At 40.4% G+C, this 25,654-nt stretch overlaps 2 protein-coding genes and 1 pseudogene across 2 annotated transcripts; all 3 read left to right on the forward strand.

Moving 5' to 3' along the window:
• Window positions 1-3,477: 3,477 nt before the first annotated feature.
• On the forward strand, window positions 3,478-7,565 carry LOC131225618 (peroxidase 5-like). Its single transcript, XM_058221177.1, has 2 exons — window positions 3,478-3,746; window positions 6,642-7,565. Exons 1-2 carry the CDS (start codon window positions 3,537-3,539, stop codon window positions 7,467-7,469), a joined length of 1,038 nt encoding a protein of 345 aa, XP_058077160.1. The 5' UTR covers window positions 3,478-3,536; the 3' UTR covers window positions 7,470-7,565.
• Window positions 7,566-9,955: 2,390 nt separating this feature from the next.
• LOC131225961 (peroxidase 5-like) lies at window positions 9,956-14,729 on the forward strand (annotated as a pseudogene).
• Window positions 14,730-18,191: 3,462 nt separating this feature from the next.
• LOC131225586 (peroxidase 5-like) lies at window positions 18,192-25,109 on the forward strand. The gene is made up of 2 exons (XM_058221137.1): window positions 18,192-18,498; window positions 24,190-25,109. The coding sequence occupies exons 1-2, from the start codon at window positions 18,289-18,291 to the stop codon at window positions 25,015-25,017; spliced, it is 1,038 nt and encodes a 345-aa protein (XP_058077120.1). The 5' UTR covers window positions 18,192-18,288; the 3' UTR covers window positions 25,018-25,109.
• Window positions 25,110-25,654: the final 545 nt, after the last annotated feature.

The following is a 25,654-nucleotide window of genomic DNA, read 5'->3' on the forward strand; positions in this document are numbered from 1 at the left end:
GGGCGAGAGAGAGAAGACCCAAGTCACTTGCTCTCTGAAATGTCCGAGGAACACGAGCCTCGCAAGACCCGGACTCATCCGTCTCCCAGCGACCACATGCCCAAAACCAACGCTCTCTCCAATGTTTGTTGGAAGTGGGAGGGTCAGTGATCAGGGAACCGCCTCCGCCTCGCCAAGCAGCGAAGACGTAGAAGCCAGGGTAGTTCGGATTCACTCGCACTTGGTACAGGTGGAGAAATTCGTCGACTGTAAGCGGTGGCTGTTCCATCTCGGCCCACAACACCGCACACCCGAATAAGTTCCTCCACCCATTCGGGACTATCTACCCCGGGGCAATCTGAATGCGAGACAAAACTCCCCGGACGATGGCCTGAAGGGGCAGACGCAAGCCACATTGCATTGACACTTGGTAAATCGCGACCGCCCCAGCAGGAGGGTGATCCGGCAAGTCATTCGGACGGGGGAGATAGGTGATGACCGACTCGGGGATGTGATACCCGATTCGGATTCTGTCTAAGTCCGCCTCAGTTAAAACCGAGGGAACTGGACCGCTTAAATCTTCCCCCGATCCTTCTCCTTCTGACTCGGCGTGCGCCGATTCATCAACAGGAACTGGATCAGAGGTTCCCTCGGCAATCAACATTTCATCTTCTTTCTCCTCATCTTCCTCCATGCCCCTTGGAAAGTTAGGCCTTCCCGGGCGGGTTAATAAAGACGACCCACCACGAGAAGGAGCTACGGAAGCAGGGCGCTCCGCCGGAGCTTCAGTGACTCTCTCAGATAGAAAAGCAGCGTTGGCATCCACTGCTATCTCCGTCAGTAAAGAAGGCGATTCCGCAACAGTCTAAAAACGTTGCGCTTCGCCTTCGTCTCCGGAAGCTCCCCCCTGGGGACTTCGAGAACCCCTATCCGCCATTATTATCTAATAAAGAGGAAGGAGAAACTCACCGGAGGGAGAAAGGAGAACGGAAATGGCGGAAGGAAGCGCTGACGGTTAAGAGAAAGGAAAGGAAGAAGATGAAAGACTGAGAAGGCTCCTAAGGGAATGAAAAGTAGGAATGGCAATAGAAGTTCAAAATGCGGGACCCCCACTAATTTATAAGATGGCCATACGGCGGAAGTAATTAATGGGGAAATGATTCGACGCCTGCATCGATTCCCCCGCTCGACACGTGGCGCTCGTCGACTGACGACAATAATGCCCTGGCTACGTGTCCAACCCTCATTGGCGGGATGTGCGATTTGACGGCTGACGGCGGATGCGATGTCAGGAACCGAACCGCCTCCCGTCAAAGGCGACACGGAACGCATTAAATGACTACCTACTGTCTCGGACTGGGTTGTGGACCGACTCAAAACTCACTACTCCTAAGTGTCATATGAAACACACGGAGTAGGGGGGGCTTACTGTTGGGGACAAAAAGTACAAGTCCGCAGACTCGGACTTAATGCCTCGGATCATCAAAGGATGCGCCAAATCCAAGGCATGATTCGCTGAACCGAGACAAAGGTTGAGTCGGATCGGACGACTCATCAGCATTCCGGGCATGCGTCGGGCGGACCTCCTTATCAGATCGACCATCGCAAGATCAAGCCTCGTCCCGGATATCTTGGGATAAGGTCTCCGACCCCGAAGCTCACGGGATCGGATGAAGGCCCGAGAGGGGCACGATCCTATCTCCGTGATCCCAGGAGAAGATCCCGCGCACAATATCAGGAAGAGAATCCTCGTACGATTAAATGCCCCCGCAGCTATAAAAGAGGGACCCCTGTCACCTTGAGAGGTACGAAAAGAATTCTCTCTAAAAACTCATCAATATACTTAGACCCAGGATCCAGGCCTGACTTTGGCATCGGAGGGTCCCCTGCTCAAGCCAGGGTCTCCTTTGTCCTCTCTCTCTGTGCAGGTATACGAAGGTCAGAGAGGACGAACCGGATATTTACATCAACAATATGTTAAGCTAAACCTACAAAACTTGAACTCAAAACATTTGTTTGCATTGTAAAACTTATTCACATGAGTATAAAATTATTCATACACGTTTAAGACTTAATCATTTCTATTTTATATAATGCAGACATTTCTACTTCTGCAACGAGTGGACAAGAAAATTCAAAACAAGCTAACATTCAATGCATATCCAACACTTCAAGCATGGGTACAATCTTTGTCATTTTTATTTTTTATGGCTTGCTTCATTTTCTCTCTTTTACGTGTAGATCTTTTATGGTGAATCCAGCACTTCAACCATAAGTGTGTGTGTATATATATATATCTCATGCAACATGCTTAAAATGGTGTTTTCTCACGTGAAAGAAGTTAATAGACAACATTTTTTTTTAAAAAAAAAGTTGAAACTATCAACTTTACAAAAGCAAAATAGAAAGTGGGGTGCCATAACCCATTATTATAAAACAAGATTGAAATATGTTATGGCAAGTCATTAGTCTATGATGACATGCAATTCATTCCATATTCTTTTTTTTTTCTCTCTCTTCTTTTTTATACATCTAAATGTTTTCTAATCAGTAAATATGGTCCCATCTCACCCCGATGGATGGCAGCAGATGGTTTTGCCCTATATTAGAGGGCATTAATCATGTCTACTTCAAAGACACAAGAAAGGATAACTAACTAATTGCAACATTTTCTATCAGATCTTGATTGGGTCAGTGCTAATTACAATGATAATCACCTTAAAATGATCTAAGATGTGGGACACCATCCTCGTGGCATACATGAAAATGGAACATCGGCCTAATTGCCGTCGCAATAGGATTTTTTTTCTTTTTTCTTTTTCTTTTTCTTTGATGTTTTCTTGTTGTGTAGGCTAAGGCGTTGCAACAACTCTTTTTAGCCACTGATCTACCACTCCAATGGTCAGATCTGTAATACCTAAAAGTCAAAAGCCCCCTCGTGCTAACGAGAGTTCAATCTTCGACATAAACGGTTGGTAACTTATATTTTAAAACTAAATAATAATAATTTTATTAGAACATTTGAAAGACTTGACTAGGAATTACACGGGTCTTCATCACAAATGGCCAGGATAGAGGGCCTCATGGCCGTTGATCTCGCACCACACAGAGATGTCCATGAAAATCATCACATTATTAGTACTTTTCCCATAGAAATTTACAAAACCATAGGCTGGTAAGTTGTAAAAATTTTAATTTACAAAACCATAGTCTGGTAAGTTATGAAATTTGATCATCGTATCCACCGACATCACTACTAAATAGAGACAGAAAGAAAAAAAAAATTAAAAAATTAAAAAACAAAACCAAAAAAAAAAAAAAAAACCCCTCAAAGGGCCGACGGGAAAATGGCAGTTTTGCAAATACTAATAGACTTCATGGCTTTTAACTAAATGGAATTTTGGTAATACCTTTCCCTAGTGATTTTGGCAGTACCTCTCTCTCTCTCTCTCTCTCTCTCTCTCTCTTCTCTATAAATTCACCTCTCAACCCATGCAATTTCCAGACAAGACGGTAAATCTAGTATAATATAGCTTGTGTTATTAGCTTTGATAACAATGTCTGCAACTCTCATGCATTGCATGATCTTGGTGTTGGTGGCCGCATTGTCGACGGTCTGCGGAGACGCCCTGACCGTCGGTTTCTACAACACAACATGCCCGTCGGCTGAGCAAATCGTGCAGCAGGCAGTTGCCAATGCCGTCGCCAACAACTCGGGTCTCGCCGCGGGTCTCATCCGCATGCATTTCCACGATTGCTTCGTAAGGGTATGTATTTTGCACGTCTAATACAATTTAATTCACATACAACTCTCTCGTATTGAACATCTGATCCGTTCAAGACATGGGCCACACCTTAATGATACTCTAGGCAAAGGCCAGGATGGTTTGCTTAGCTACACCGTCCAAAACTAACTCATTTTATGGGGTTGGCCCACCTTATGGTGTACGCACCTTAAGTTGGTGGGAAAGAGAGCATTGCATTGCATGTGAAAGTTGTAATTTAATATTTCTCTTCAAATGGACTTCTCATTCATACAAAACCCTAAAAGCTTTTTAGTAAATTGCAAACATAGGAAACAGGTTGGCTACGGACCCTGCCACTAGGCTAGTGTTCGGTGCTCTGTGGGCCCCACCATAATTTATATGTTTCATCCATGCCTTAAATCCATTCTTACAGATCGTTTCATAATATGAACCCAAAAATGAGGTTTATCCAAATATCAAGTGGACCACACGGTGTTGATTGAACGTCCACCATTAAAACTTCTTGGAAGCTATAAAAGTTTTGGATCAAGCTGATATATATTGTTTCCCTTCATCCAAGTCTGTATGATCTAATCAAGAGGTTAGATTTCAAATAACCATTATAGTGGGCCTAGGAGGTTTTTAATGGTGGACATTCAATTACTACTGTTTTCCCATGGTGTGGTCCAACTGAGATTTAGATATATCTCATTTTTGGGTTATAGCAATAAAATTATCTTTCAAAATGGATGGACGGCGTGGATAAAACATATACATTATGATGTGGTCCACATAGCACCGACTACTAGCCACCTGGATAGTGGCCGCGTCACTAGCCAAACTGCATCCGCAAACATAGGATCATGCATATACAATCATTGTACTAGACAATGGATGGTCATGAGAAAATGGGCCACTGTTCGATGGTTAGGATCATCTGATCGATGTGTCCACGTGTCCAGTACACTCCATTTACACCTTAAGTCGGTGGGAAAAAGTTACAGACGATCATTTATCATGCTTTAATGTCCTTGTGAAATTTCTATCAGGCAGGTCGCAGACGTATGAAAACAAAGGATGACGTGAGGAAAACATGCCTCATCTTTTAGACCTTCCATTTTTATTTTTTTATTTTATCGTGCATCTATAAGAACCCATTTGATTTGTGGGGCAAGAAAAGCCGTATAAAGATTGGATATCCGACTCATCTGCCAGAGGGCGTCCTGCATGCAGAGGTCGTGTGTGTGAGGCCAGTGTTGCTAAAATTAATATATATATATATATAAAAGAAATATTGACTGCCTTTGATTGATGAATAAGCTTATTTTTCAACAAGGGGTGTGGGAATATTACAGTGATGTTTCATGAGATCTGGTCCGTCCATCATGTGTTCCCCCTCATGTTCTCTTTAGAGCCCAAAAATCAGGCTGATCCAAAACTCAGGTGGATCATATTACGTAAAATCATGCCTAAAACCTATAAAATGACGTGCTGTGGTCCATCTGATTTTCTGAATGGATTGATTATTTAGATTAACAATTAATCATGGTGGGTCACACATCATGAATGATTGGATTGAATTAAAAAAATGGTGGACCCCACACACAATATGGAAGGTTTAAATGGTGGCCGTTTCCATCCCAACTCTTACCTAGTTGTGATCCACCTATGTTTTAGGTCAGACTGATTCTTTATATACGAGGGTATATCGAAGAGGCACACATTTTGGACCGATTGGATTTGATCCCTCTATTACGGTGGGCCCCACACTCCGCATTGTAGAATATGCAGCAGTTGCTGAGGATCCGCCGTCGATTTCAATCGTCTTAAGAACAGGACTGGGCAACTCACGTGGATGCGACCCGGCTCCATTTGATGTGGGGCGCTAGGAAATGGGGGTGGCTCTTCAACCGTACCCATGTTATAGTTGTATGGTGATCCAAACCGTTCAACAAAACCAGCGATCCAGTTGTGAAGGACCCCACACACAATTACGTAGACTTAGGGTGCGTTTGGATGCTCAAATAGCAATTCATTCAAATGCAATAACAACCAACATTACAGTGAAAAGGACGTCATGACTTGACAATATTGATATCAATTTTGTCACGACGGTTTGAAAATAATCCAAACATCTCATCTTCCTTGGGCTAATTCGAATACATGGTATTCATAGGCTGATATAATCATTATCCATTGCCAATTTTCTAGACTACAAGAAAGTGAATGTAAAAAAAAAATAAAATAGAATTATATTTAAATAATTTACATTTATTAAACAACAGCCATCTCATTTCGCATGTCAAACAACTTAAATAATAAATGAGAATAATAGTATTTTATATAATATGTTCTTTCTTGTCATTATCCTCACTATTTCCTTTGATGTGGTTGGGCTTTGAATATACCTTGAGTTCAAAGTCTTAAAATGAACGGTCAAAACAGATGGGTAACGATGAAACACAAATTATAAGGGCCACTGAGCTTTGACACCCATTAGCTAGCTAGTGCCCAGGTCACACGCCAAACCCCATCTGGATATATCCATAGGTTAATGTAATGATCATCGAGCTATAAATTTCTTACTTACCATTGGAAGCTGGATTTTCAAATAATAGAGTTGCTTTTAAATAACAAGGGAAATGCTCAAATTTATTAAACAATAGTCATTTTATTTATAGCACTAGAGAATTTAAATGATAGATGGGAATAATAATTTACTATAGATTTTATGCATTCAAAGAGCTTAATTGTTATGTCAGTGGAAAATAATTTTCATTCTTGCACGATTTTGATTTAAGATTTAAAAAATAAAAAGAACTTTGATTACTTTTCAATGCTTCCAAAAGAGCCCTTAATTAAATTTATATATATTTTGAAATGAAATAGCAACATTAAAAAAGTTTGCTTCTATAGGGTTGCGATGCGTCGGTGCTGATAGACTCAACGGCCAACAACACAGCTGAGAAGGACTCACCGGCCAACAACCCTAGCCTCCGTGGCTTCGAGGTGATTTACGCGGCCAAGGCCGCACTCGAAGCTCAATGCCCAAACACAGTCTCTTGTGCCGACATCGTCGCATTCGCTGCTCGGGACAGTGCTTCTCTCGCTGGGAACATATCATACCAAGTCCCCTCAGGCCGAAGGGATGGTCGAATCTCCAATGTGACTGAGGCTAACATTAATCTCCCATCGCCATTATTCAATGCCAGCCAACTAGTGGCCAACTTCGCAGCCAAGAACTTAACAGCTGAGGAAATGGTTATACTTTCTGGGGCCCACTCCATAGGTGTGGCCCACTGTGCCACATTCACTAATAGGCTCTACAACTTCAGTGGCACTGGTATACCAGATCCAACCCTTAGTTCGTCCTACGCTGAGCTCCTCCAATGCAAGTGCCCGTCGAATAGCACCCTAACAGATCCAATCGTCGTCGCACTAGACATCATTACACCTATCATTCTCGATAACAAGTATTACGTGGGGCTTGTTAACAACTTGGGACTCTTGACGTCGGATCACGCTCTTGTGACCAATACTTCGCTGGCAGCGGTAGTGAATGAAAGTGTAAATAATCCAAATGGGTGGGCCACAAAATTCGCGCAAGCAATGGTGAAGATGGGCAATATTGAGGTTTTGGAAGGCACCCAAGGGGAGATCAGAAGGAATTGTAGTGTAGTGAATAGTGCCAGTTCCAGCTCTCTCATCAAGACATTGCTTGGGTATGATCTTGCTAGTAGCTAAGTGCAATACATGATGAAGGAATGTATCTGAATAAAGGCTGGATGTAGATCAATCGATCGAATATGGATGAATCTAAGCCATTTATCTTTATCGTAATTGCAATTATTGTTAGGATTACTAGTATAAAGAGTGTGCTTAGCTTGTTCGATTGTCCACTCGGTTTCTATTTTGGCTCATATTTCTCTAAGTGATTGTCCCCAAGGATGGTACCATGAGTTCCTGCCAATATGATTCATATATTGGACATCAGTACCGTGAAAACAGTAGGCCCTACCATGAAGATCACCATTCTTGAAAATTAGGCTGATTGGCTCACTAGGTGGGCCACACTTATATGGTGAGCCAATTTATGAGTTGTCCATTGTTTTGAATGGTGGGGCCTACGTGATAGTGGGCCAGACTGATCTTTTTAGTGGGTGATCATCTTCAAAAGAAGGTACGGTGTCACAAGTTTGGAAATTATTCCAATTGGATCGATGTGTATTAATTATAATGGCTGGTACGGCTGTCATAAATACCTCACACCAAATCTTTGGAAGTTGTTTGAATCAGATAGTATTACATAGCCATATCAAAACCTATCACATGGAAATTCCGGGTGACTGATGTATAGCAGGTCGCAGACAGTTTCATGGCTAAGATGGATCAGAAAAGGCATGGCCGATAGCAGAAGTGATTTGGACTATCAGACTTTAGATTGAGCGTATCTCAAAGTCCGGAATAAGCTATCGGGCGTAAAATATATGATTTTGAGGTAGAACAAGCTACTTTAACCAACCAACCCTGTTACGCTGGGTTACACAAACTGAATTTGCGAAATACCCCTAGATCCACGGTCGTTTTCCTATTTTAATTACGTTTTTACTATAAATAATAAGTTTGGGTTGCGCCCAACATGAAAAGAGCTTAGAATAATTAGGAAAATAGCTTGGTAAAGCCAAATAGAACACTTACTATTTTTTACTAGAAACCTTACGCACTAGTAGACATCATGACCGTGTATAAATAGTAATTTTACTATTTATAGTAAGGTGCGAATTCTATGAATTTTGCTTGTAGTTTGTTTCTGATTTCTCTCTCATTGCTTGGTATCTCTATTTAAAGAGTTGTGAACTCATTTATTTCATTCATTAATCAATTTTGAATTTTGTAGAATTTATTTTCTATTTTGATTGCTTTCTTTCTCGTGAATTCGAGAAGCCTTTGTGGGGAATCTAGAGAAGTCTCATGGATTTAGTACAGTTATCCTCCTAGGAACACAGTGCTTGACCTCATCACGTTCATCACTGCGTGAGTGACCAACCTGTATGCAATCTACTTATATAAGAAAACTCTCTACAAATGAATATGGAATGTTCAACCTGATATGGTGGGATTTAATTGAACCATATGCCACTATCATAGCGTCTGCTCTGAAAGTTGTTTGGTCCAATAAATGCTCGACCTGCCCTAGCTTTGACGGTGGCTTATGACCCAATCAAATCCTGATAGATAAGATCAGGATGCTTAAACGATCTTAACCATGTATAAATCATCATCAACATCATCATTGTTGCCACCTCAGCCATCATCATAGCCTATTTTGATAAGTGGAATGGATTGATTTTGAGTGAAGTCCTGTTCATGAGGGGGTGCACCTGATAAACAGCCTAGATCTTGCACGTGTACGTACCACCCGGTGAAGACTCATGCGAAAATCCTTCACATTTCTTCTTATAAATGATCTCAGAGACGCAACAGACCGAGTTGGTATAGTGCCCGGCCTGCAACCTAAAGACCTGAGACCTGGGTCTGATCCTGGCCCATCAGTGAGCTAAGATCCTGAGTGCATCAGCAAATCAATTTTCATACACGTGGCTTGCATATCATAGATCCGGACTGTTCATCTATTGTACCCTACATTGGATAGGTCATGCATGCGCCCAAAATCACACAAGTCAGATGATTCTAGACAATATTTAGAGGTTGTTTGCTCATTGAAAATGGGCCGTTGGTTATACCTTCTCTTCATCTTCCTCCAACCGGTAGCTGGTATCACCCGACCAGTTGTACTTTTGTGATAGACTTATCCTCCGTACGTCCCAATGGATGAATGGTTCAGATCTCGTACACGTGGTGGAACAACTATGCTAATCTAGAGTCGGCTGCTTCATAATAATTTTATATATTTTATAATTAATTAAATTAAAAGAAACAATTAAGACTTAAAAACACAATTTAGTCTGCTGCCGGACCCAGTTGCCTTCATGTGGGGCCTACGTTCTGTGATCTAAACCTTCGATCAGCCACGCCATAATCACATGGTCAAGACATGAAAATTGGTGCCCCGCTCAAATTAATCATTCAAGAGGGAGACGAGCCAGTTAAATCAATTACGTAATCTCAGGCGATCATTCAAGAGGGAGACGAGCCAGTTAAATCAATTACGTAATCTCAGGCGATCATTCAAGAGCAGACACTCATTTTCTTATCTTCATTATCACTCGATGGGTATGTATGAAGTATGTGACGCAGGGATGAGCGTGATGAGGTCAATCACCGTCTTTCTCAAGAGGATAGCTACTCCGAATTCATGGATCTTCTCATGGACTCTTCACATACCTGGAATCCACAGAAAAAAAAAAGAAAAAGAAAATAGAAAACATAAATATTGCACATTGAAAGGAAAACACAAATATCAGCTTCATCATAACTTTTGTTGGTCCCAATATGTATTTAATTGTAGCCTTTTGATTCCTACTATGTGGTCTACTTAAGCCTTAAACTGCTTCATTTTTGGACTTATACCCTAAACCCTAATTGGCAAAGTGGATGGACATCGTGGATAAAAACCAATACATCATGGTAAGCCCCATGGAGCCCTTGCTTAGACCAAGTCTATCCAGGTAGGGCAATTGGTTATTTGCTTCCCTTTTATTAGTTTGATGCCATGATGCAGGACATGAAGCAAGCATGTGCATATTATGATTGGATCGGAAGAAGTTCAAGAAGAAAATCAATAAAATTTAGTAAAAGTTCGATTGAATTATGGTCAATCGAGGCAGATTAATCAAGCCAATCGATCAATCGATGGATAGAAATTCCATCATAGGTTCATACGTATACAATTATTGTACTAAACAATGGACAGTCTATTGGGGGCCTTACACAAAACTTTAGGATCTACCCTCCCAAAAACACTAGAATTATGGGATAATAAAGCAATGAAATAAATCAAATCACAAACCACACGACATAAGAGATTTTTATGTGAAAAACTCTCAAAGAGGTAAAAGCCACGGGACCTCGTTCAGATCAACAATCCACTATGAAGTAGAACATTACAACCGATCACAAGCACACCTCGCTTGGATAAAACCTTCTTCACTCATGCAGGAGTGGATAAACAATATGAGAATAAAAGAAAAATGGAGAGATCTCACCAATCACGAAGACGTAGAAGCGCTAACTGAGATGTTGATTGCACAGTAGATTACCTCCATGAGCATAACCTCCCTTCCACAAGCTTCATCTCTCTCTTTCTCTTTCTCTCTCTCTCACTCTCTCACCTTTGATAGCCCTAAGCCCTTTAGCAAACCCTTACAAAGCTTTAGAAAACCCTCTTACATTACCTAGAAAAGCCCTAAGTACCCATATTTATAGTTAAGGCAACTCTCTTTCGTACCTCTTGCGAAACCGCCTCAGATTTCCGTAGTCTGCATAAGATTCGGACTCGAACCTGTGTAACCTCGACTGGTCGAGCCGAGTCCTCGATCGGTCGAGCGGCCCACTTGATTGGTCGAGTACTTCGGAGAAAACACATCAGATGGTCGCTGGACTTTGAGTCGAGCCCCACTCAACAGGTCAAGCGCCACCCATGACTGATCGAGCAGCCTACTTGACCGATCGAGCAGTGTAGTGAAATACTCCGAATTTTCAACCCGCTGTACTGTCTCTCCCTTGAACTGAGGAGGAAAACCCCATCGCAGTCATGAGAAAATGAGCCACTGTTCGATGGATAGGATCATCTGATCGATGTGTTCGATGGATAGGATCATCTGATCGATGCGTACACGTGTCCAGTACAATCCATTTGTACCTTAAGTAGGTGGGAAAAAGGTGTATAAGATCATTTATCATGCTTTAATGTCATTCTGAAATATCTATCAGTTAGGTCGCACACGTATGCAAATGGCCGACGTGAGGAAAACATGCCCCAGCTTTTAGACGGTCCATTTTATTTTTCTTCGTGCATCTGTAACCCATTTGATTTGTGGGGCTAGAAAACCCGTACAAAGATTAGATATCCGACTCATGTGCCAAAGGATTGCATGCAGAGGTCGTGTGTGTGGGGTCCTTGCTGCTAAAATTAATATAAATAAAAAAGAAATATTTACTGCCGTTGATGGATGAATAAGCTTATTCTACTGTGTGGGAATGACAGTGATGTTTCATGAGATCTGGTCCGTCCATCGTGTGGTCCCCCTCATGTTATATTTGAATCCTAAAAATGAGGCTGATCCAAAACTCAGGTGAATCATATTACGTAAAATCATGCCTAAAATCTATAAAATGACATGTTGTGGTCCACCTGAGTTTCTGAATGGATTGATTCTTTAGAGTAACGATTAATCATGGTGGGTCACATCTCGTGAATGATTGGATTGAGTATAAAAAACATGGTGGACCCCACACTCAATATGGAAGGTTTAAATGGTGGTCGTTTCCATCCCAACTCTTTCCTATTTGTGATCCACCTATGAATCACACGTGCAAAGAGGACGAGCCACCACATGGGTAAACTATAATTGGAGTGTAGCCCTTAATTGAGTAGACGTTCTTGCTTCAAATTGACATATTTCTTCAGTCAGATACGTTTTTCTATTCTGTAATTATCGTCCACGTAAAGTCAAATCAAGCCTACTTCTAACCAAACTTTTTATAGAGTTCGGGTGCGTTTGGATGCTCAATTGAATCAAATAGCAATTCATTGATGTCATAATAAACCAAATGCAATGACTAACGACATTACAATGAAAAGGACGCTCATGATTTGACAATATGATATCAATTTTCTCAGAGGGTTTGAAAATCATCCAAACATCTATTTTACCTGGGCTTGTTTGAATACAGAGACTTCATAGGCTGATATAATCATTATCCATTGACAATTTTCCTGCTCATAAGAGGAAAGTGAATTTTAAAAAATTGAATTATATTTAAATAATATAAATTTATTAAACAATAGTTACCTCATATCCGATATAATTTAAATGGTGAATGAGTAATAAAATATATATATATATATATATATATATATATATATATATATATATATATATATATATATATATATCCTCTTGTGTGATCCACTTGAGTTTTGGATTTGCCTCATGTTTGAACTCATGTCTTAGAATGAGTTGCCAAAAGATAAAATACATACAATGAAGCGACATAGCTTTGACACCAACTAGCCAAACCCCATCCTGATACATGGAATCCATAGGTTAAGGTAATGATTATCCGGTGATAAATTTCTTATTTATCATTAGAAGCTAGATTTTTTTATTAAAAAAAAAAAGAAGAAAAAGAGTTGTGTTTAAATAGCAATTGAAATGCTTAAATTCATTAAACAATAGTCATTTCATTTCCAACACTAAATTAAATTTAAACAATGTATGAGAATAATAGTTTACTATAGATTTCATGCATTCAAAGAGCTTAACTATCTTGCCAATGGAAATGAATTTTTATTATTGCATGAATTTGATTTAAGATTTTAAAAATAAAAAGAATTTCAATTACTTTTCGACGCTTCCAAATGAGCCCTTAATTAAATTTATATTTAGAAATGAAATAGCGACATTAAAAAAGATTGCTTCTATAGGGTTGCGATGCTTCGGTGCTGATAGACTCAACAGTTAACAATACAGCTGAGAAGGACTCATCAGCCAACAACCCTAGCCTCTGTGGCTTCGAGGTGATTAATGCGGCCAAGGCCGCACTCGAAGCACAATGCCCAAACAGTCTCATGTGCCGACATCATCACATTCGCTGCTGCTCGAGATAGTGCTTCCCTCGCCGGGATCATATCGTACCAAGTCTCCTCAGGCCGAAGGGATGGTTGCATCTTCACTATAGCTGAGGCTAACATTAATCTCCCACCGCCATCCTTCAATGCCATCCAACTAATTGCCAACTTCACGGCGAAGAACTTAACAGCTGAGGACATGGTTATACTTTCTGGGGGGCACACTCCATAGATGTAGCCCAATGTGCTACATTCACTGATAGGCTCTACAACATCAGTGGCACTGGTAGACCAGATCCAACCCTTAGTTCATCCTACGTCGAGCTCCTCCAATGCAAGTGCCCATTAAATAGCGGCCTAACAGGTCCAATCGTTGCTGCACTAAACATCATTACACCTATCATTCTCGATAACAAGTATTACGTGGGCCTTATTAACAATTTGGGACTCTTGATGTCGGATCACGCTCTTGTCACCTATACTTTGCTAGCAGAGATGGTGAATGAAAGTGCAAATAATCAGAGTGGGTTTAGGGGTGTACATCGGGCCGAACCAGGTCGAACTGGGCTCAACCCGGCCCGGCCTGGTCACCAGCCAAACTAGTCCGAACCTGGCCCGGCCTGGTCAGCAATCGAGCGAGTTCGGGCTAGTTTTAGACCCACAATTTGGATGGCCATGATTTTTTGACTCTGCTCCAACTACTCCATGGGAAGAGCTTTGACAGGTAACTTGAATGGCCTTGATTTTTAGGGAGGGCTTTTGTCATAGATTTTTAGGACTTTGGTCCATCTACAAAGGGACCCACAATTTGGACGGCTTGGATTGCTATAAATGGTTAGGGTAACTGGGTAAGAATTTAGGAATATAGATATATATATATATATATATATATATATATATATATATATATATATATATATATATAGTCGGGTCGAGTTCGGCCGAACTCAATTTCGGACCGAAGAAAATGGCTCGTCCCGACCCGAACTCAGTTGCGGGTCGAGCCGAGTCGAGTGAGTTAATCGTGCTAGCCTAGTTTGTGTACAGCCCAAAGTGGGATGTTTGCAAAATTTGCGCAAGCAATGGTGAAGATGGGCAATATTGAGGTTTTGGAAGGCACCCAAGGGGAGATCAGAAGGAATTGTAGTGTAGTGAATAGTGCCAGTTCCTGCTCTCTCATCAAGACATTGCTTGGGTATGATCTTGCTAGCAGCTGAGTGCAATCCAAGATGAAGAAATGTATCTCAATAAAGGCTGGATGTAGATCAATCGAAATGAATCTAAGCCGTTTATCTTTATTGTGATTGCAATTACTGTTAGGATTACTGTATAAAGAGTGTGCTTAGCTTGTACAATTGTCCACTCGGTTTCTATTTTGACTCATATTTCTCTAAGTGATTGTCCCAAGGATGGTACCATGAGTTCCTGCCAATATGATAATATATTGGACATCAGTACCGTGAAAACAGTAGGCCCTACCATGAAGATCACCATTCTTGAAAATCAAGCTGATCGGCTCACTAGATGGGCCACACTTGTATGGTGAGCAAAATTATGAGTTGTCCATTATTTCAAATGGTGGGGCTTACGTGATAGTGGGCCAGGCTGATTTTTTTAGTGGGTGATCATCTTCAAAAGAAGGTACAGTATCACAAGTGTGTTTGGGAATTATTCCAATCAGATCAATGTGTATTAACAGGTGACCTTGGTGGCTTATAATAGGTGGATTTGATTGTGTCATGTACTCCAATCCAAATGTTTTAAATTAAGTTGTTCCAATCAGATAATGTTAAATAGCCTAATTAACTCCTATCACATGAAAAAGTCCGGGTGTCCTACCTATATGCAACTTACTTATATCAGAAAACTCCACAAATGAATATGAAATGTTCAACCTGAGGTGGTGGGATTTAATTGAACCATGTGTCATTATCAGAGCCACGCGCTTTGAAAGTTCTTTGGTCGAATAAATGCTTGACCTGCCCCAGCTTTGGCTGTTGCTAATGACCCAATCAATCAAATCCAGACGTGAATTTCCTAACCAAGCCTTCCTGCGCTAGGATGCTGGGTGGGGCCCACTCCAATGTATGTGAGAGATCAATTTAGCACGTGTGACGAAAAATGAAGTGGATACAAAATTCAAGTGGGTCACAGGAGAGGAGAAATTGGAAAAGAAATTCCTACCGTTGAAACCTTTCTGTGCTCTCCGCGACAGGAAAACTGTTTATAAGGTCATTTGCAACGCGATGAAGTGAAAACACTAAAAATATAGCCTTATACAAAACTTTTACATCCATAAGAATTCTTCAACAGTTCTCTTTCCTCTCATGTGGCCCACTTGAGTGTTAGATACACTTCAGTTTTGGTGGAACATCCTTTAAAAAAATGGATTTGAGAGAGGTGGATTTCTTACAAACATCTCGGTGCTGCGAAAGGCTTTCCTAGGAAATCCGTGTCCATCAAATCCTGATAGAGAAGATCAGGATGGTCAAACGATCTTAACCATGTATAAATCATCATCATCATCATCATGGTTGCCACCTCAGCCATCATCATAGCCTATTTTGATGAGTAGAATTGCTTGATTTTGAGTGAAGTCATGTTCATGAGGGGGTGCACCTGATGAAAAGCCTAGATCTTGCACGTGTACGTACCATCCTGTGAGGACTCGTGCGAATATCTTTACATTTCTTCTCGTAAATGATCTCAGTTAAGAGACGCAACAGATCTGGGTCTGATCCTGGCCCATCAGTGAGCTAAGATCCTGGTTGCATCAGGCAATCAATTTTCATACAAGTGGCATGCATGTCATTGATCCGGACCGTTCATCTATTGTACCCCACGTTGGATAGCTCATGTGCCAAAAATCACACGAACCAGATTATTCTAGGCAATAATTAGAGGTTGTTGGCCCATTGAAAATGGGCCGTTGGTTCGACCTTCTCTTCATATTTGTATCACCCGACCAGTGGTACTTTTGTGATAGACTTATCCTCCGTATGTCCCAATGGATGAATGGTTTAGATCTCGTACATGTGGTGGACCACCCATGTTAATCTAGAGTCGGCTGCTTCATAATAATTTTATATTTTTTTATAATTAATTAAAGTAAAAGAAACAATTAAGACTTAATAACACAATTTAGTCTGCGGCGGACCCAGTTGCCTACATATGGGGCCTACGCTCTGTGATCTAAACCTTCGATCTGCCACACCATGGATCGATGATGAGCCCAAATCTACAAGAAATCTAACCTTCGACATGTGGTCCATTTTGATCTGAACGTACACCATTAATCTACTCTTTCTCTCGACTGTTAATCTATTCACCAAAAATAGAGGGTTATGGAGCGTCCAAGCTAGCATATGTTGATAGAATCGTCCATCCTAACATATTATCGGTTTGGATTACTGGGAAAGTTCTCAGATGTACGAGAATCCGCTGCTTGATGAGAAGGACGCCATACTTCGCTTCGGAGCACCGAGCTCGTGATATTTTAAGAGTTTGAACCGGTAAGTGTAGTACACGGCGGTGCGCATTGTTATATTTTCTTATTCGAGGGAGAAGGCATTTTTTAAAGGAGTTTACTGAGTACACACGCATGTACATGGCTTCTCATGTACACGTTATCACATATGTCATCATGGACAACCCGTGTAAAATCCACTCCTTCCATCAGGTGGGTATGGAAGTTTAGATTTCTTCTAGTAAAAAAAGAGTTTATTCCATTCATTATGTGGGCCACTACGTTAGAAATTTTTTTACGGTTAATAAAACTTCATCCAAGCCTTCGTCCGCACATTTGTTTCATAACATGTCCTCCACCTGACAAGTGAAACTATCTGGATCGTGTACTAGAGCGTCTACGTAGTAGTACTCTGATGAACGAATTGGATCTTACGCCAATATTCCATGCTGTCACATGTGTGGCATGTACATGAGCTATTGTACACACGTGTGAGTTTTAAAAGGTTCCATTTGTTTAAAAAGAAGGAGAAAAAATTAGCTCTGTAAACGCTTAACTTTTATGTATTTTTTTTTTATGAACACAGAAAATTTATGTTATGAAAGTAGATTTTTCAGGTACGAAAACCTATGTTAGGAAAGTAAATTTTTCAAGTACTGAAAAAAGGTTTTGGACAAAAATATCTCTATTTTTCCAGATAAAAGCAGCTGAAAAGTAAAGGCATTTTCATATTTATTGTTTTGTCTATATAAATAGAAGTCTAGGTTAGTAAGATAGATATGTACACGTTTAAAAAAAGTCAAAAAAAGGAAGGTGGATGGAAGATCCCGTCTATAATAAAAAATTGAACACGATGAGTAGAAGTGCCCTTGTGATACCATAATTATTCTAGTGAACTATTTAATTAGTGCCCATGGCAACAATCTGGACTGTCCAATTAGTGGGCCACCCCAGGTTGAGGGCCCTTCATTTTTATTTTTTTTTCACGACGGTTGAAAAGGATGAAAAAACTATATAGTTTTCCTAGACCCACATGTGTGTACATTACTGTCCATCCAATACATCTTGGCCGAACCTAACCCAATGTCGTTTTAAAATTAAATAGAAATTTAACAATACTTTTCACTAGCCATTTTGTCAGTACCTTACTTTTCACTAGTCATTTTGGCAGTACTTCTCACTAGCCACAAATGCCGACGTATACTTAGTCAACCTAGCTACATAAAAAATATTCAATCTCTCTCTCTCTCTCTCTTCTATAAATTCATCTCTCAGCCCATGTAATTTCATCACAAGACAGCAAAGCTAGCATAACAAAGCTTGTGTTATTAGCTTTCATTACAATGTCTGCAACTCCCATGCATTGCATGGTCTTCGTGTTGGTGGCCGCATTATCGACGGTCTGCGGAGCCGCCCTGACCGTTGGTTTCTACAACAGAACATGCCCGACGGCTGAGCGAATCGTGCGGCAGGCAGTTGCCAATGCCTTCGCCAACAACTCGGGTCTCGCCGCGGGTCTCATCCGCATGCATTTCCACGATTGCTTCGTAAGGGTATGTATTTTGTACGTCTGATACAATTTAAGTCATACAATTCTCTCGTAGTGAATATCTGATCCGTTCAATACATGGGCCACACCTTAATGATAATCTAGACAAAGGTTAGGATGGTTTGCTCATCACGTTGGTTAGCTACACCATAGAAAACTGACTCATTTGATGGGGATGGCCCACCTTAATTAAGTTGGTGGGAAAGAGAGCATTGCACGTGGAAATTGTACGTGAATATTTCTCCTCAAATGGTCTTCTCGTTGGATCATACATATCAAATCATTATACTAGATAATAGATAGTTACTACAAGAAAAGGGGGCTTTAGCCTCGGTTCAAAACCGTGACTAAAAAGGTTAAAAACTGAGACAAAAGCCTTTAGCCTCAATTTTACCTTAGTTATTCAAACCGAGGTTGGAACCACTGTGGCTAAAGGATTTAGCCTCAGTTTTAACAACCGAGGCTAAAATAACTTTTATAGCCTCGGTTCTTCAAGTGAGGCTAAAAGAACCTTTTTAACTTCAGCTTTCTCAAAATAAAGCTAAATCAAAATTTTAACCTCAGTTGTCTTTAACCGAAGTTAAATCTATTTTTAACCTCGGTACTTAACCACCGAGGCTAAAGCCTTTAGCGACAAGGGTTGTAGCCTCAGTTTAGATAACTGAAGCAAAACCGAGACTAAATTTTTTATTCAATTCAGTTCTAAACTGTGGTTAAAAATGCTTATTTTTTTAAATATTTGTTTAAAAACAATCATAAAAACACGATACCAATAGAGTAGTTAACAGTCTATTTAAGGTTTTCAAAATACTACAGGCACAAATAACACTAAGCATAAAAATACAATACCAACAAAATAGTTAACCACCTATTTAAACTAACAAAAAAGACAAATAACACTAAGCATCAAGTTCTGCTTCCTGTTGCCTTCTACGCAAGTTTGAAAGCTGCCGTGTGCTGCAGGTTTTGAGAGCAGATTAGATAAATGCCCTATAGACATTTTCTGATTTCCCCACCTCAGTCTTTGCTAACATTTCCCTCTACATACGAGCAAACGTTCCTCACCATCGCACCCATCTGCTTCAGTCTATTTTCTTGTTGCACGCTCAATGTTGTGTTCGACTACAACCTAAAACAAAAAAAGAAATAATTCAGAAGTGAGATCCATGGTAGTTATGCATATGCACTGTATGTTTTTTACATGTGAAACCATCTGCAAAGAAACGCGAATGGTAAAACACCTTACGCTCATCGATAAAATGCCATACCACAATCTCAAACACGAGACCATGATTTGAAGTGGATTCCACTTTACATACCTATACCTTAAGAGTCCAAAGCAAGAAAGTGGGACCCACTTCCATTGCTAAGTTACATACGACGTAGTTGTATGTGATAATTCGAAAACGCGTTGCTCTGGATGTTTGGAAGATACCGACACCGTGTGGAAGAATTTGTATGGTCGTCATGTGTTACAACGTTAAATTTTCCTGCTGCGCAAGTCTAAGAAAGTGGGCCCTAAATTTAGGTGATCCAGACCGTTGATCTGATAGATCTAAACTTGGATAAAGGGTTTGGAAGTATATCCCATTTGAGGTGTCCCATAAAATCAACTTTCTCGATCCGCAAACGACAGCCACACATACGGGGATTGGGTGCATCAAGATATTAGAACTCAATTCAATGCCTGTCTGTGGTTTGGACCGGAATCCTCCGCAAAACCTGTTTTATGCAGGCGTAAAATACAGAAGCTCTGTGTGGTCCACCAGGTTGAGTATGTAAAATCTACTCCGTACATCATGTTCCTTCCTTGACTCTAGAGCGTAAAAAGAAAATTTAATGGATATCATAAGTAAGATGTTTGAGTAGCCAATATGTTTCCATCTCCACCGTCCATTATATGAGCCACCTCATTTAGGCTCAGATTGACGAATCTTGCTGTGATGCATAGGTGAACCACATCAAAGAGAACTATGCAATTGTGGCTAAAAATTAGACTTTTAACTTTGGTTCCTGTGTTACTGAGGAAAAATAGCAACTGAGGCTGAAAAGTAGACTTTTGTCCTCGATTCGTATGCAACTGAGGTTAAAAAGTAGACTTTTGGCCTCAGTTCGTATGCAACTGAGGCTAAAAAGTAAACTTTTAGCCTCAGTTTTTCATCAACCGAGGTAAAAGAGAAGACTTTTGGCCCCAGTTCTCAACAACCGAGACAAAAAGGCAGGCTTTTAGCCTCAATTACTCACCAACCGAGGCAAAATGATAGACTTTTAACCTTCTCACCAATCAAGGCAAAAGGGCAGACTTTTGGCCTCAGTTCTCAATAACCAAGGTAAAAGGGCGGACTTTTAATCTAAGTTCTCAACAACTGAGGCAAAAGGGCAGACTTTTGGCCTCAATTTCTCACCAACCGAAGCAAAAGGGCAGACTTTTAGCCGCAGTTGACAGACTTTTAGCCTCAATTTCTCACCAACCAAGGCAAAAGGATAGACTTTTGGCATCAGTTCTCAACAACCGAGGTAAAAAGACAGACTTTTGACCTCAGTTGCTCACCAACCGAGGCAAAATGACAAACTTTTGGCCTCAGTTGCTCACCAATCGAGGTAAAAGGGAAGACTTTTGGCCTTAGTTTCTCACTAACTGAGACAAAATGATAGACTTTTGGCCTCAGTTTCTCACCAACTGAGGCAAAATGACAGACTTTTAGCCTTAGTTGCTCACCAATAGAGACAAAAGGGCAGACTTTTGGCCTCAGTTTCTCACCAACTGAGGCAAAAGGGCAAACTTTTAGCTTTAGTTTCTCACCAACTGAGATAAAATGGCAGACTTTTAGCCCCCTTTTGCCTCAGTTGCTCACTAATCGAGGCAAAAGGATAGACTTTTGGCCTCAGTTTCTCACCAGCGGAGGCAAAAGGATAGACTTTTGGCCTCAGTTTCTCACCAGCGGAGGCAAAAGGGCAGGCTTTCGGCCTCAAGGCAAAAAATGAACTTTTAGTCTCGGTTCCTTAACAAATGAGGCTGAAAAGCATATTTAGCCTCATTTTTTTGAATTGAGGCTAAAGGCCTGCTTTCTTGTAGTGAGTCATGAGAAAATGGGCCATTGTTCGATGGTTAGGATCATCTGATCGATGTGTCCACATGTCCAGTACACTCCATTTGCACCTTAAGTAGGTAGGAAAAGGTACATAGGTTTATTTATCATGCTTTAATGTCCTTCTGAAATATCTATCAGGTAGGTCGCACACATATGAAATCAAAAGACCACATGAGAAAAACATACCGCATCTTTTAGACCGCCCATTTTTTTTATCGTGCATCTGTAAGAACCCATCTGATTTGTGGGGCTACAAAACTCGTATAAAGATTGGATATCCGACTCATGTGCCATAGGGCTGCATGCAGAGGTCATGTGCCAGTGCTGATAAAAGTAATACAAAAAATAATAATAATAAATAAAAATTTATATATATATATATATATATATATATATATATATATATATATATATATATATATATATACTGCCTTTGATTGATGAATAAGCTTATTTTACTACAAGGTGTGTGGGAATCACAGTGATGTTTCATGAGATCTGGTCCGTCCATCATGTGCTCCTCCTAATGTTCTCTTTGGAGCCCAAAAATCAGGCTGATCCAAAACTCATGTGGATCAAAAATCTATAAAATGACGTGGTGTGGTCCACCTGAGTTTCTGAATGGATTGATTCTTTAGATTAACGATTAATCATGGTGGGTCACATCTCGTGAATGATTGGATTGAGTATTAAAAAATGGTGGACCCCACACACAATATGGAATATTTAAATGGTGGCCGTTTCCACCCCAATTCTTCCCTAGGTGTGAACAACTTATGGTCTGGATCAAAATGATCCTTTTCATTTAGGGATAAATCGAAGGGGCACACAGTTTGGACCGATTGGATTTGAGCCTTCTATTACGGTGGGCCCCAGATAAATCGAAAGGGCACACATTTGATGTGGGGCGCTAGGAAATGGTGGTGACTCTTCAACCGTACCCATGTTATAGTTGTATGGTGATCCAAACCGTCCAACCAAACCACCGACCCAGTTGAGATGGAGCATAACCCAAAAGGCTAATATGAGAAGATGTTAGTAACCATCTGATTTAGCCTTACTCACTATTTTACTTTTAACCATTTATTAATGTCCTTCGATTGGATGGTTGTGATTGCATGATATATATGATTTTAGAGATTGGATTCACCCACAATTTGGCCCGCAATTTAAATGGTCTAGATAACCATCCATGAGTGACACATGCAAATAGTAGGAGCCATCATATCCACCGCCATTTTTCAAGTGGTGGTAAACCATCATTGGAGTGATGTCCTTAATTAGGTAGACGGTACTGCTACAAGTTGACATGTTTCTTCACTCGGATTCGGTTTTTTTTTTTCCTGTAATTATCATCTGCGAAAAGTCAAATCATGCCCATGTCCTACCTACCTTTCTGTATACTGGGGTGTGTTTGGATGCTCAATTGAATCAAAAGTCAAATCATGCCCTCATCCTACCTAACTTTCTGTATACTTGGGTGCGTTCGGATGCTCAATTGAATCAAATAGCAATTCATTCAAATCATAATAAATCAAATGCAATGACCAACGACATTAAAGTGAAATGTAGGTACAATATCGATTTCAATTTTTTCACAAGGGTTTGAAAATAATCCAAACTTCCCATTTTTCCTTGGGCTTGTTTGAATGCACGGAGTTCATAGGTAGATATAATCATTATCTGTTGATAGTTATCCAGTTTATAAGAAGTGGATCTAAAATAATAAAATTATATTTAAATAATTTAAATTTATTTAACAATAGTCACCTTATTTCTAAGGCTAAAGCATTTAAATGGTAAATGAAAGTAACAGTACTTTATATAATCTGTATATGCAAACGGCTTCCATCTTGTCATTGTCTCCACTATTTCTTTTGGTGCGGTCCACTTAAGCTTTGGATCTATCTTTTTTTTTTATAAAAAACACACGCACCCGCCGTATACCCAAGCATGCCTTAGTGGGATTTCACCACTTATGGGTTTCAAACCCAAGACCCCGTGTTGAAACTCCTCAGAGTCTTCCACTCAGGCAAGGACTGAACCCAGGATCTGCCTTATGTTTGAACTCATATCTTAAAATAAGTTGTTTAATGAATGGATAACATGGATAAAATAGATACAATAGATCTATAAAGTTTTGACACCAACTAGCTAGCTAGTGATTAGGTCACCAGCCAAACTCCATCCGGATGCATGGAATCCATAGGTTAATGTAATGATTATCCGGCAATAAATTTCTTATCTACTAGTGGAAGCCGAATTAAAAATAAAAAATAAAAAAATAAAAAAAAATAAAAAATGAAATAGAACCGCATTTAAATAACAAGTGAAATGCTCAAATTCAGTAAACAATAGTCATTTTATTTATAGCACCAGAGAATTTAAATGATAGAAGGGAATAATAATTTACTATAGATTTTATGCATTCAAACATCTTAATTGTCATGAAAGTGAAAAATAATTTTCAATCTTGCACGAATTTGATTTAAGATTTTTAAAATAAAAGAATTTTAATTACATTTTTACGCTTCCAAACGAGCCCTTAATTAAATTTATATTTTGAAATGAAATAACAATATTAAAAAACATTGCTTTTATAGGGTTGTGATGCGTCGGTGCTGATAGACTCAACGGCCAACAACACAGCTGAGAAGGACTCACCGGCCAACAACCCTAGCCTCCGTGGCTTTGAGGTGATTAACGCGGCCAAGGCTGCACTCGAAGTTCAATGCCCAAACACAGTCTCTTGTGCCGACATCATTGCATTCGCTGCTCGGGACAGTGCTTCCCTCGCCGGGAACATATCATACCAAGTCCCCTCAGGCCGAAGGGATGGTCGAATCTCCAATGTGACTGAGGCTAACATTAATCTCCCACCACCAACCTTCAATGCCAACCAACTAGTGGCCAGCTTCGCAGCCAAGAACTTAACAGCTGAGGAAATGGTTATACTTTCTGGGGCACACTCCATAGGTGTGGCGCACTGTGCCACATTCACTAATAGGCTCTACAACTTCAGTGGCACTGGTAGGCCAGATCCAACCCTTAGTTCGTCCTACGCCGAGCTCCTCCAATGCAAGTGCCCGTCGAATAGCAACCAAACAGATCCAACCGTCGTCGCACTAGACATCATTACGCCTATCGTTCTCGATAACAAGTATTATGTGGGCCTTATCAACAATTTGGGACTCTTGACGTCGGATCACGCTCTTGTGACCAATACGTCACTGGCGGCGATAGTGAATGAAAGTGTAAATAATCCGAGCGGGTGGGCCGCAAAATTCGCGCAAGCAATGGTGAAGATGGGCAATATTGAGGTTTTGGAGGGCACCCGAGGGGAGATCAGAAGGAATTGCAGTGTAGTGAATAGTGCCACTTCCAGCTCTCTCATCAACACATTGCTTGGGTATGATCTTGCTAGTAGCTAAGTGTAGTACATGATGAATGAATGTATTTGAATAAAGGCTGGATGTAGATCAATCGAATATGGATGAATCTAAGCCGTTTATCTTTATCGTGATTGGAATTATTGTTAGGATTATTGGTATAAAGAGTGTACTTTGCTTGTATAATTGTCCCCTTGGTTTCCTTTTGGGTCATATTTCTCTAGGAAGCGATTGCTCCCAGGGATATTACCATGAGTTCCTGCCAACATCAGTACCGTGGAAACAGTAGGCCCTACCATGAACATGGCCATTCTTGAAAATCAGCTTATCAGCTCACTAGGTGGGCAACACTTGTACAATGAACCAGACTATGGGTTGTCCATTGTTTGGAATAGTGGGGTCTACCTGATAGTGGTCCAGGCTTATATTTTTTAGGACTTGATCCCAAAAATTAGGTAGATCTAAATCTCAGGTGGACCACACCATGCGAAAACAGTAGTGATTGAATGTCCACCATTAAAAAAACCTCCTAGGCCCACTGTAATGGTTATATGACATCTAACCTATTGATTAGGTCATACAGACTTCGATGAAGCGAAAAAAAAATATATATGTCAGCTTGATCCAAAACTTTCATGGCCCCAAAAGTTTTTAATGGTGAACGGTCTATCAACACTGT

This window comes from Magnolia sinica, chromosome 14, assembly GCF_029962835.1.
Source record: "Magnolia sinica isolate HGM2019 chromosome 14, MsV1, whole genome shotgun sequence".
NCBI lineage: Eukaryota > Viridiplantae > Streptophyta > Magnoliopsida > Magnoliales > Magnoliaceae > Magnolia > Magnolia sinica.

Bases quoted from the DNA above. Each gene is read 5' to 3' on its own strand.
- LOC131225618 (XM_058221177.1), top strand. From the start codon at position 3,537: ATGTCTGCAACTCTCATGCATTGCATGATCTTGGTGTTGGTGGCCGCA. The intron at 3,747-6,641 runs GTATGTATTTTG...TTGCTTCTATAG, and splicing joins TCCACGATTGCTTCGTAAGG to GGTTGCGATGCGTCGGTGCT.
- LOC131225586 (XM_058221137.1), top strand. From the start codon at position 18,289: ATGTCTGCAACTCCCATGCATTGCATGGTCTTCGTGTTGGTGGCCGCA. The intron at 18,499-24,189 runs GTATGTATTTTG...TTGCTTTTATAG, and splicing joins TCCACGATTGCTTCGTAAGG to GGTTGTGATGCGTCGGTGCT.